Source organism: Candida tropicalis, assembly GCF_000006335.3.
Source record: "Candida tropicalis MYA-3404 genomic scaffold supercont3.10, whole genome shotgun sequence".
In the NCBI taxonomy this organism is placed as follows: Eukaryota; Fungi; Ascomycota; class Pichiomycetes; order Serinales; family Debaryomycetaceae; genus Candida; species Candida tropicalis.
The window spans coordinates 23999-35757 of record NW_003020039.1 but is presented as its reverse complement, the minus strand read 5'-3'; the positions used below and the strand labels follow the sequence as shown (position 1 = coordinate 35757).

The window sequence follows — 11759 nt, the reverse complement described above, 5'->3', positions numbered from 1 at the left end:
ATATAAGTAATTATTTTGAACCTTTCTATTCTATGTAGATTCTACCTTCATATGGTTTCAATACCCCTTCTTTAGGTTCTTGGTTGGATACTAAAAGTTTACCATCGGTGTGAGTGAAATTAACCTCGTCTGTTGAAAAATTCAAGACAACAAATGCCTTTTGGTTACCGTTGGATTTGATAAATTTGAACAATTGCTTATCTTCAAGGTCCACCATTTTGAAATCACCATAAACAAACAAATCCTTGTATTCTTTTCTTATTTGAAGCATCTTCTTGACAAAATTCAACAATGAGTCCTTATCATCAATTTCCTTGGCTACATTGATTTCTTTATAGTTGTCATTAACTCTCATCCATGGTTTGCTGTCAGAGAATCCAGCAAATTCTTGATCGGTCCATTGCACTGGAGTTCTGGCATTATCACGGGCAAGTAAATTAATAACATCCATTAATTTTTCTTCCTTCTCTTTGAAATCTGGATCATTTCCATATTTCTCTTTAAAGTCATTGTAGTAGTTGAGAGAATTGATATCTTTGTACTCTTCAATTGGCCAGGATCTTGGTACATTAGTCATACCAATTTCTTGACCTTGGTAAATGAACAAAGTACCAGTTAAGGATGCTTCTAACATGGCCAATAACTTACCACTTTCAACACGGTATTCCTTGTCATTACCAAATCTGGTGATACATCTTGGTTGATCGTGGTTTTCAATAAAGACAGTAGACCAAGCATCAGTACCTTTAACAAAATCACTTTGATTTTGATTGGCCTTTTTGAAATCAACCAAATTGAAACCATTGTAACGGAATCTGTCTCTTGGATCAGATCCAACTTCAACCACATCAAAAACAAACATCATGTTCATTTCTTTTCTTGATGCTCCAACATATTTTAAAGATTCTTCCCTGGTAGAGTGTCCAACTTCACCAACAGTCATACAATCACATGATTCCATGAGCTCAGCAATTTCTTTATGAAACTCGTGAATTCTTGGACCATGTTGGTGGTAGATCTTACATGGCTGGTAGATCTGATCTTTAAACACGACCGGCGCATCTTTGAACTCTTGATGTTTTGAATACATACCAGCGGTATCAATTCTGAAACCATCGACACCTCTGTCTAACCAGTATTTAATAGCAGATTTGTAGATTGCTTCACGACATTCCTTGTTTTCCCAATTCAAATCTGGTTGGCCCTTAGCAAACAAATGCAAGTAATATTCACCAGTTTTTTCATCATATTCCCAAGTAGTACCAGAGAAATAAGACATCCAATTGTTTGGTGGCTGTCTATTACCATCTGCATCATATCTTGGTTTCTTCCAAATATACCAATCTCTCTTTGGGTTGTCCAATGAGGATCTAGATTCTTTAAACCATTCGTGTTCAACAGAAGTGTGGTTGATAACTAAATCACAAATGATTTTCATACCACGTTTATGACAACCATCAATTAAATTTTGCATGTCATCCAAAGTACCAAAATCTGGATTGATATCTTCATAATCACTAATATCATAACCCATATCTTCCATTGGAGATTTGTACATTGGACTTAACCAAACAACATTAACACCTAAGTCCTTAAGATAATCTAAAGTTGAAATAATCCCTGGAATATCGCCAACACCATCACTGTTTGAATCTTTGTATGAAGCAGGCCAAATTTGATAAACAACGGCTTCTTTCCACCATTTAGCTTCAATTGTCATAATTAATAGTTTTGTTTGAAGAATATATAAAAAGTAGAGAAAAAAAAAATTGAAGAGTAACAAGTAATTGCTCTTTTTTTTCAGCTTGTCCGTTGAAAAGATGGACTATTTAAAGCTTTTGTTCTCTTGCTGTGTTGACTCCCCATCTCCCCACACTTGCTCTTTGTTCTCGCGATAATTTTTCCGAGAATTGATCCATAGAAACACAAAAACACCAATTACTGGATAATATTTTTTTATTGGAAACAATGTGGCGGAGAGAGATGGATTCTGTATGTGTATACACACACTACTGTTTGTCTATTAATAGTATCCACAGCAATGTAGTAGAAAAGAACACTCGTTTATACAGATACGCTGGCAATCCCCCCCTTGAATTTAGAGTTATTAAAGCTACCAATTGAAGATGATTTACAATTTTTTTGTTGAGACGTTTCAATTAGGAATTGCGTATAAACGATCGCATTGGCACCAAAAAAATGAGATTCTTATCGTATAGCTGCAAAAAAAAAAAAATAAGATACAGGGCATTACACTTTGCGTTCTGAATTACAAATCAGACAATAATTTCTTAGTAATTCGGTATACAGGGCTTTTAACTTTTATAAATATAAATCACCAATTGTTTGTATATTCTCTATAAACTACCTTGTTCTTGTAAAACCTGTTTCCAATTTGGTGAAGCTTCTGGTAACTTCTTTTTCAATTCAACCTCCTTCATGTTCAAGTAGATTGTGCTCAACAAAATACCCAAAGCAAAGGCTTGGGCATATACTCTTGCTTGAACAAGTTTTTGAGTTCTTGTTAAAATCAAGTCTCTGTTGATGATTTTCCAAGCAGCAAACAAGGATCCAGCCCATGTAGCAACAACAACTTCATACTTGTGTTCATTTAACTTGTAGAAGATTTTATCTGAGAAGGACAAGTCACCAAGAAGTGACTTTTGGTGGAGCTTTTGACTTGATAAATGTTCTGATCTGTAACGACTGTCAAAAAATCTAGCAGAACCTTTGAGAGAAGCAAAAGTAGCACAACCAATAAGCGGCATACCAATCATACAAGATTTGATGGTCCAGTTGAATGAATTGAATTTAACTGGTTGTCTAAACTTCATGTATGTGAACAAACCAATACCAATAGCAGTACCAGCGACGCAACCTTTATAGCATTGTCTAAAGATGTGATGTTTGTGTTCGAGTGCTTCTTGTTCAGAAATGAGCTTCATAATGAAAGAATAAGAATGAAAATGAATGAAAAACTAATGAGTTATGACAAATTTTCAGTAATGGAAGGAATTATCCTTCCCTATTTATAGTTTTCTTTTACACAAGGGATGAATAGAGAAGGGGGGGGGATAAAATCATACAATATTTTATTCCCAAGATGGGATCCATAGGTGTTCCAAATCGTACGAGTTCATCAGTTGACTCAAAAGTAATCATAAAATGTAGAAATAAAAGGAATAAAAACAGGAAAATCCTGGTTGCATCCCCTGAACACAAAACCAATCGGAAAAACTAATTCTGTAATTCAAAAGTAATTTTGTTGGTTGTCACCTGTACTATTAAGGCAGATGCATAAAAATATGAAATATGCGCCATAGTATGATTTCTAGTTAGGCATTGGCAGCATTTCCTAAAGCTTTGTGGCAAGTTGTCTAAAGCAACATTCCAATTACATAGTAAGATAAATTCAAAAAGAGAAAATTTGTAATGAAAAACTCCCTACTGGTGAATGGTTATATTGTAATAATGATGATCATATAGTTAGCCAGAATGTCGTTAATATTTATCTCTAGTATGCTATAAAGTATCTATAATCAACATAAATCGATTTTCTAGTATTCTCTTTGAATGATAATACTCATATACCTATTCCAATGCAGAGCTATAGAGTAAGTATTCTGCTTGCAGGAATCTTACTTTCATTGAACAAACAGCTTATTTTTTTTTTAAAAAAAAAAAACCAGTCGTGTAGTAAATGAAACACATTCAAAAAGGGAAGATGTACAAAGGAATGCAATGCAAATTTCTCCTTCTTCTTCTACATGCTTTTTTTTTAGGCACATTTACGTGAAAATTTACATTGACTACAAAAATATTGTCAACTTACAATTGAACATAGTTACCTGGGAAAACACCAACTTGTCCATTATATCTACCGGTCCACCAACCATTAGCATCGGCTGTTCTTTCAACAATTTCGATGACAGCTCCAGCTGGGAAAGTCAAGTCACCTTGAGCTTGAGCAGTGTAATCATACAAAGCAGTACATGTTTGTGCTGGAGCGGCTACTGCGGCTGCAGGAGCACCAACAGGAGCACCACCAACAGGTGAATAAGCAGGTGGAGTTGCGGAAGCTGGAGTACCTGGAGCTTGATACTTGTTGTCACCAACAGGTTGAGTATATCCACCTTGAGTGTACGCTGGAAGTTCCTGGGCAGAACCAGCAGTGGCAACACCAGCAGTGGCAACACCAGCACCAGCAGCAGCGGAAGGTGGTGGAGAGTTCATGGCAGCGTGACGTCTTCTTGTGGCCTCTAACTTAGCCTTAGCATGACCAACCTTGAAATGAGTAATACCAATAGCATCAGTTTGTTCTTCAATGTTACCTTTCTTGAGATTGTATGCTTCAAGAATATCGGAAGTCAAATCAAAATATGGGATTTTCAACTCTTCCATTCGAATGTAAAGAGTATAAAAAATAGAAAGTTGCATGAAATAAAGACTCTCAAACAAAGGCTTGATGAATTGGGATTGCATTTGAAAAAGAATTGGCAATTCATCCTTAAGAGTTTGATTATAATATTCGTATTCTTGTTCGGCAATTTCGAGTTCAGCTTGAGCAGCATACATTTTTTCTTCTTCCTTTGCAGTTCTTTCGGCCTTGCTCTCATATTTGGTGAATGTTCTTTTGTGACGATCCAAATCCAATTGTTTGTGGTCTCTCTTCTTCAGGGTTTTTCGTATACTAGCAACAATGGTCAACAATTCTTGCGCCGGTTGAACAATTCTTTTATCAATAAGTTCCAAGTCTGGTTTCAAAGTTTCCTTCAATTCTTTGACAACATCCTGGTATTGTTCAGATGCAGTAATACCATCTGGATTATCCTCGGGAACAGTGGCGTTTGGATCAGACAATCTTCCACTAATAGGCTTGTAAATTTCAGCAACAGCTTTGGCAAACTCTATCTGGTTGTCCAACATACCATTGACAGCATTGAAGTACTTTTTAGACTCATCACTCAACTTCTTTGTTTCAATTTCAATTTCTTTGAAACGTCTTTCGGCATCTTCGTACACAGCATCATGGGTGATTTCACCCATGTTGAATTTCTGACGAATAGTCTGTGGTGTTCTAAGGATCCCCTTCTTAATTCCTTTAAATGACATTTTTTTGTTGTTCTTGATCTAATTGAGTTATGACAAGGTAGGCTCTTTCAGATTCGTCAACCTCTATTTTTCTTCCTTTTTTTTTTTTTCTTTCTTTTGCCTGGTCACTGATAAAAAAAAGGGAATTCTGGAAGAAAAAAAAAAACATGAAATCTCACTAAGCCTCCGAAAGTCACGTGCATATACCTGAAACGATCACGTGTATTTATATTATACTACCGAATATACTCTAAACATGGAATCTACAAACGTTTTGATATGAAAATCGACGACAAATCGGAGGGATTGATTTCTTTCCAATCAGAAAGCATCATAGGTAAGTTCTCTGGAGTGAGGTCGGGATATGAATCAGCAATGGCTTTTTGTAACAATTTAAATAAAATTTGATAGGCTCTTCCGGTAAAATGAATACCATCGTGTAACAACACTTCCAAAGATGGATAGCCACAGTCAGCTGAGATGTCAAATAATTGCTGTTCTGTCAATCCAAGATTCTCTTTAAATGCGTGCCAAAGGTCAACAAATGGAACATTGTTACGTTGTGCAACCTCTTTGGCTGCTTCTGAGTACAACAACAATCTTTTATTTGTAGTGGGGTTTCCTTCAATGTTTCTTCCATTCAGAGCAAACATGGCTTTAGCAAGTTTTGGATCGTGCAAGCTTGGCCCAATGACAATTACGCTGATGTTGTTCTTTTTAGCCAATTGTACAATAGTTTCAATATTATCCTGGTACCTTTCCAATTCAACAGTTTGGATATCGTTGATATAATCAAAAGCATCATTGGTTCCAAAGAATAAGGTCATCAATTTAATGTTTTTGCCAATGGATGATTTTAAAATCTCTGGGAAAATCAATCTTGCGTGCTCTGAATTATAGCCACTGTAGCCACGATTGATCACATCTAGTTTTCTAGCATATACGTTCTGTAAGGCTGGTTGTAAACCAAAGCCAACATCCTGATTGTTACTGAACTGGGTGATGGAATCACCAAATAGAAGAAATTTGTCGTACTCCATTGATTATGGTTGATGGAAGAAGAAAAGTAGTTAAGTCTTACAAAGAAAGAATCGCGCTCAAGTATATGTTGGGCGGATTTCTCAGAACGGAAAAAATGAGCATGTCTCAACCGGAATTACCAATAACCACACATCAATTTGTCTCCCTTTTAAGATCATTGTTTGTTTGCTTGTTTGTTAGTTGTTTTATCCTTTGTATAGTATACTACAAATGAAGTAGATGCTTCCTCAAAGATTGCTGAAATTCCAACAAAGTCGTCTGAGTTTCATTTATTCTGATATTTAATGAAAGTCAAGTTTTGCCCTCACAGGTGATATCTTATGAGAAAGTTGTAGTACTACTGGACGATATTAATAACAAAACTGATTGTCTTTATTTATGTCAAGCTACAACCATGAATGATGTTCTCCTTAGTGGCTCCTATCACAATCATATTTGATCACGTGTTTGCATTTGGTAGCATTAGTATTACTCACAGGTATAAGAAGAGAGAAACGAAAAAAAAAAAAAAAAAAAAAAAGAAAATCGGTTAACAAACCACATCATCAGTAAAAACAGCCATCACACCATGACAAATCTGTTCACTATCGTTGTTAAACTTGGAACCTCATCATTGGTAGATGAAGTCACAAGAGAACCAAGAATTGCAAATATGTCTCTTATTGTGGAGACCATAGTCAAGTTGCGTCGACAGGGACATAAAATAGTTATTGTATCCTCAGGTGCAATTGCATTTGGTATGAAACGTGTGGGATTAGAAGAGAAGCCAAGTAAATTGGCTGCTATACAAGCTTTGGCATCTATAGGTCAAGGCAGATTGATTGGATTATTTGACGATTTGTTCCGTCAAATGGAACAACCAATAGCACAAATTTTAATTACTAGAAATGATATTATGGATTTCACACAGTATAAGAATGCCCAAAACACTGTTAATGAGTTATTAGATATGGGGATAATTCCAATTGTGAATGAAAATGATACTTTGTCTGTTTCGGAAATTAAGTTTGGTGATAATGATACTTTGTCAGCTATAACTGCAGGTATAATCCATGCGGATTATTTGTTCCTCATGACAGATGTGGAATGTTTATACACTGATAATCCAAGAACCAATCCAGATGCACAACCAATATTGATTGTTGATAAAATAGATGAGTTGGCAGTGAAAACAGATACCGAATCTGGAGCTGGATCCAAAGTGGGTACTGGTGGTATGACGACAAAGTTGATTGCAGCAGAGTTGGCCACAAACATTGGTGTAACAACAATTATTACATTGTCGAGCCAACCACATTACATCCTCGATATTGTCTCGCATATACAGAGTCAATCTGATTCGTTAACGATAGATCAGCAACGTGAACTGATGATGCAAGACGTCAAGGCTGGAAAACTTCCATTGCATACTAGATTCTTGAGCTTACCACAGGATACACAGATTAAATCTGACAAAAGATTCTGGTTGTTGCATGGATTGAAAACCAAGGGTGCATTGATCATTGATCAAGGGTGTTTCCAAGCATTAACAAGAAAGAATCGTGCTGGGCTATTACCTGTTGGTATTATCGATGTTGTCGGTCACTTTCATGAAAGTGAATGTGTATCAATTAAAGTTGTTCCAGATAAGAATGGTCCATTGGAAGACGCTGTTGAAGTGGGACACTGTCGTGTGAACTACCTGGCTCCAGAAATTAAACTTATCAAGGGACACAAGAGTAGTGATATTGAAGCGATATTAGGATATGCTGATAGTGAATACGTCGCTCATAGAGACAATTTAGCATTCCCACCAGTTATGCCACCATCAACCGATTCTTTGGTATCCATGGTTGAAAATTTATAGACATAGAAGTTTAAAGTCTATAGAGTGAATAGATATGCATTTCCCGAAAAATAAAAAACCAAAACTATGCAAAAAAAAATACGCACCAAATAAAGCAAGAAAAAAAAAATCGTTGATTGAGCATTCGTTGATTGGATTCACCAGTACTAAACAGATCATGATCTATGATGATATCAAGCAAATTGGTTATCGAATATCCCTTGTATTGAAAGATCTATCGTTAGAGGAAGACGAAACAATTACTGCAGTAGAAACTTTTGAAAATAATATATATATTGGAACTAGCCATGGAAATCTCCTCCATTTTCATCGATTTGAAGATACTTCCGAGTATATATTCATTACTAAACTAGAGATAAATCCCCATCCCATCACCAAATTATTGTGTGTTCCTTTTATACAACGACTATTAGTCGTCTCTAACAGAATCACGTTTGCATTTTCATTGCCCGAACTTTCTCCCTGTCATATGAAACGAATGAAAGACGTTAATGATATGCAACTCTTGAGTAATAGTATATTGGTGTTATCTCCATCAAAGATAAGAATTATTAAAATCCAGGACGATAATATAATGGTGTCCAAAGAAATCAATTATTCTGGGGCAGTGACAGGGAATTCGTGTAGGGATAGTCATTTTATCATTGTTGCAAACAACGTGAATTATGACATTATAGATTTGGACAACAATAGGAAAGTGCCCTTGTTTGCATATAAAACTGAAACAGAAGTTAGTCCATTGATTGTATCTTTTGACAATGAGTATTTATTAACAATTCTGTCAGATGCTAGTACATCCATGGCCATGTTTATTAATAGTTCAGGAGATGTGACACGAGGAACTTTGACGTGGGTTGGACAAGGATATCCTGGTAAAGGATTAGCTGTGGAATCACAATATGTATTTTCAGCTTTCGACAATAAATTCGTGGTATCATCATTGGAGTCTCTTGAAACCGTTCTTGAGACGGACAACGACCTGTTTTCCATTAATAGAGTTGCACAAGTAATTGTTGAAGATGAGGAAGTGAAAAAGCTAATTGATACCAATATCCAACCGGTGGCCTCACAAGTGGTTTTAAATAATGGGAAGGAGATTTATGGGGTTTATAAGGAGCATGAGCTTGTACAGCTACAGCAGAAGTTGATTGACCACGAAGAGTTGAAGATAAATGCAGATGAATTTACAGGGGAAACGTATAAATACGTCATTCATATGCTACTCTTATCGGCTATTGAATCAAATAACGAGGATACAATTTTGGAGCTATTAAGTGCTGAAAAATATGGACACTTGGTCGTGCATCCGGAGTTTGTTTTGCATTTGTTTGGGGATAATCAATATAATCATAAAACGTTTAGTGGTTTGCAAACTTTATTCGATAAATTGGAATTATCACAAAAACCGGATTTGATGAAAAAATACATTCAGGACCTAAAACCGGAGCTAGTAACCACCAAGCTCAAGTTATACTATTACGATGTGGCGACAGAGAATGAATGTTTAGATTTTATTTCCAAAGATAACATATCCAAATATAATCTGGATACAAAGTCGATAATTGAATTACTTACAAAAAGGGAAAAATTTGCAACTGTTTCCAAATTATTCAAGATGTTGATTAACGGTAAGTGCACAGAACTGCTACACGATTATTCGGTGTTTTTGGTCGATGGCCTTCTGGATGTACTTTTAGATGATTCTATTCAGCTTCTACAAAGTGGCGATCTTGATGATGCCGACTATGCAAAGTTGATAATTGGTATTATAAAGTTTGACAAGGACACAGGGTATGATATCTTGAAAAAAGCACCGAAGAAATACCAAAATATAAATGCCTCAATCTTGAAGGATATATCAGGAGATAGCAACAATGACAAAGCTTTTGCTGTTTTACAAGTAGCGGTGGTGGAAAAAGCGTATAAAGAGAATCCAGCGTTGAAAAATGACTTACTAGAACTTATGATCAACGCAATCCAATTATTGTATGGAGGTATCAAAAACCAGTTTGACTTGTTGTACAAAGAATTCAATGAAATGAACTCATTGGAGAAAGACAAGTGGCCAAAAATTGCATGGTTGGATTTTCTAGATATCTGTGGGAAATCAAAAGACTTGCAGCAATTTATCGAAATATATCTCAAGACATTCGAGTTAACTTTGGGTAGTGATACAAATTTGGAAGGAGCAATTTTTAACTATTACCACTTGTACCAGAATCGCGATATTAATGGATTACTTGAGTTTGGTGATTATTCTACTGCTGAAAAATTTGCCAGTGGTGAAGACCCTTTACCTAGAACAAGGTATTTCAATTTGTCTCAAGCTGATATTCCAAATAACAGTCAGCAGGATTTGCTTCATATATTCAAGTTTTACTTGGAACAGTATTCTAGTGGGAGACCTGTTGAGTCTGCGATCAAGCACTTTACAGAACAATATTCCAAGTTCATTCCGGTCTTAGATTTATTAAGTTTGATTCCGGCCTCATTTCCATTAGCATATTTGGTAGAGTATTTCAATGCAACAATTGTTGAGTTGAATGAGAATTACAAAGATACGTTAATTAGAAAATCTGTATCCAAAGCAGAAGCATTACGTACAACAAAATTATGCAAAAATTTTTCTAAATAAATCCAAGTAATAACAATATATAATCAAACAAAATACCGTACCAGAAGATGAAACCAGTACGAATATTTGAAGTAAATGCAGACCAACAACTCTTTTCGTTGTTTAAATCAACTTTGAGCACTTGATTATAAATTCTTGCAATAGCATAGGCGCCAGCAATGTAGAACCCAGGTCCCATAGAATTCATAATCCCAGCAACCGCGTAAAATCCACCTTGAGCTACTGTTAATCCTTTCAAAATTGGTTTTGTTTTATCTCCCCATGCCAAGGCGGTAGATTTGATACCAGCAAATTTATCAAAGTTTTTATCTTGATGAGCATATATGGTATCATATGTCAAACACCAGATCCAATTAGAAATGAACAACGGCACAGCTACCCACAAATTCAATGGAGCGCCAACAGCTGGGAACCCCAAGAGACAACCCCAACTAAAACAAATCGACAACATTGCCTGAGGGTAATACGTGAATCTTTTAAACAACGGGTATGCAGCAACAAATGGTAATGATAAAGCCCCCAAGTAGAAACATTCAAATGGCAAACTTAAAAGAACAGCTAAACCAGCAAAACATTGCACTCCTAACCAGGCAACAGCTTGGGGAACAGAGACACGTCCACTTGTAATTGGTCGTTCCATGGTTCTGGCTACTTGGTTATCTAAATTTCGATCCCAGATATCATTGATGGTACAACCAGCACCTCTCATAACCAATGCACCAATAGAGAACAATCCTATAGCTTTAGCAGTAACCCATAATGGAGCAGCAATGGAATATGAAGCCATCGTGATTGCCCAATAGCAAGGAAGTAACAACAACCAGGTCCCAACAGGTTTTTCCAATCTCATTAATTCCAAATATGGGACCCATTTAGTAGGTAATTTCTTCATCCAGCCTAATCCTGCTTCTCTGGCCAATCGTGCCGCTTCTAATTCTTCTGGGGAAAATTTGGAGCGTGCAATTTCCAATTGGGTTAATATAGGTTTTTTCGACACTGATTCATTTCTAATGATTCTTGATTGGACAAAAGTTCTTTTCAATAAGCTGATTAATGGACGTTGATTAACGCGTCTCAAGATAGTCAATGTATTCAACATGGTCCTCTGATATTCCTGATAGCCCTAAAACAACAACAAAAAAAAAA

General features: G+C 36.0%; 7 protein-coding genes across 7 annotated transcripts; 2 read left to right on the top strand and 5 right to left on the bottom strand. All coding sequences in view use genetic code 12, as the record gives it.

Moving 5' to 3' along the window:
• Positions 1-25: 25 nt before the first annotated feature.
• On the bottom strand, positions 26-1720 carry MAL2 (oligo-1,6-glucosidase IMA1; the record flags this gene model as incomplete). The annotated part of the gene is made up of 1 exon (XM_002546267.1): positions 26-1720. The coding sequence occupies one exon, from the start codon at positions 1718-1720 to the stop codon at positions 26-28; it is 1695 nt and encodes a 564-aa protein (XP_002546313.1).
• A 637-nt stretch (positions 1721-2357) lies between these two features.
• On the bottom strand, positions 2358-2945 carry CTRG_05790 (uncharacterized protein; the record flags this gene model as incomplete). The annotated part of the gene is made up of 1 exon (XM_002546266.1): positions 2358-2945. One exon carries the CDS (start codon positions 2943-2945, stop codon positions 2358-2360), a length of 588 nt encoding a protein of 195 aa, XP_002546312.1.
• An 883-nt stretch (positions 2946-3828) lies between these two features.
• RVS167 (amphiphysin) lies at positions 3829-5112 on the bottom strand (the record flags this gene model as incomplete). Its single annotated transcript, XM_002546265.1, has 1 exon — positions 3829-5112. One exon carries the CDS (start codon positions 5110-5112, stop codon positions 3829-3831), a length of 1284 nt encoding a protein of 427 aa, XP_002546311.1.
• Positions 5113-5354: 242 nt separating this feature from the next.
• Positions 5355-6131, bottom strand: IAH1 (isoamyl acetate-hydrolyzing esterase; the record flags this gene model as incomplete). Its single annotated transcript, XM_002546264.1, has 1 exon — positions 5355-6131. One exon carries the CDS (start codon positions 6129-6131, stop codon positions 5355-5357), a length of 777 nt encoding a protein of 258 aa, XP_002546310.1.
• A 569-nt stretch (positions 6132-6700) lies between these two features.
• On the top strand, positions 6701-7978 carry PRO1 (glutamate 5-kinase; the record flags this gene model as incomplete). Its single annotated transcript, XM_002546263.1, has 1 exon — positions 6701-7978. One exon carries the CDS (start codon positions 6701-6703, stop codon positions 7976-7978), a length of 1278 nt encoding a protein of 425 aa, XP_002546309.1.
• Positions 7979-8012: 34 nt separating this feature from the next.
• Positions 8013-10613, top strand: CTRG_05786 (CORVET complex subunit; the record flags this gene model as incomplete). The annotated part of the gene is made up of 1 exon (XM_002546262.1): positions 8013-10613. One exon carries the CDS (start codon positions 8013-8015, stop codon positions 10611-10613), a length of 2601 nt encoding a protein of 866 aa, XP_002546308.1.
• CTRG_05785 (4-hydroxybenzoate octaprenyltransferase) lies at positions 10606-11712 on the bottom strand (the record flags this gene model as incomplete). The annotated part of the gene is made up of 1 exon (XM_002546261.1): positions 10606-11712. The coding sequence occupies one exon, from the start codon at positions 11710-11712 to the stop codon at positions 10606-10608; it is 1107 nt and encodes a 368-aa protein (XP_002546307.1).
• Positions 11713-11759: the final 47 nt, after the last annotated feature.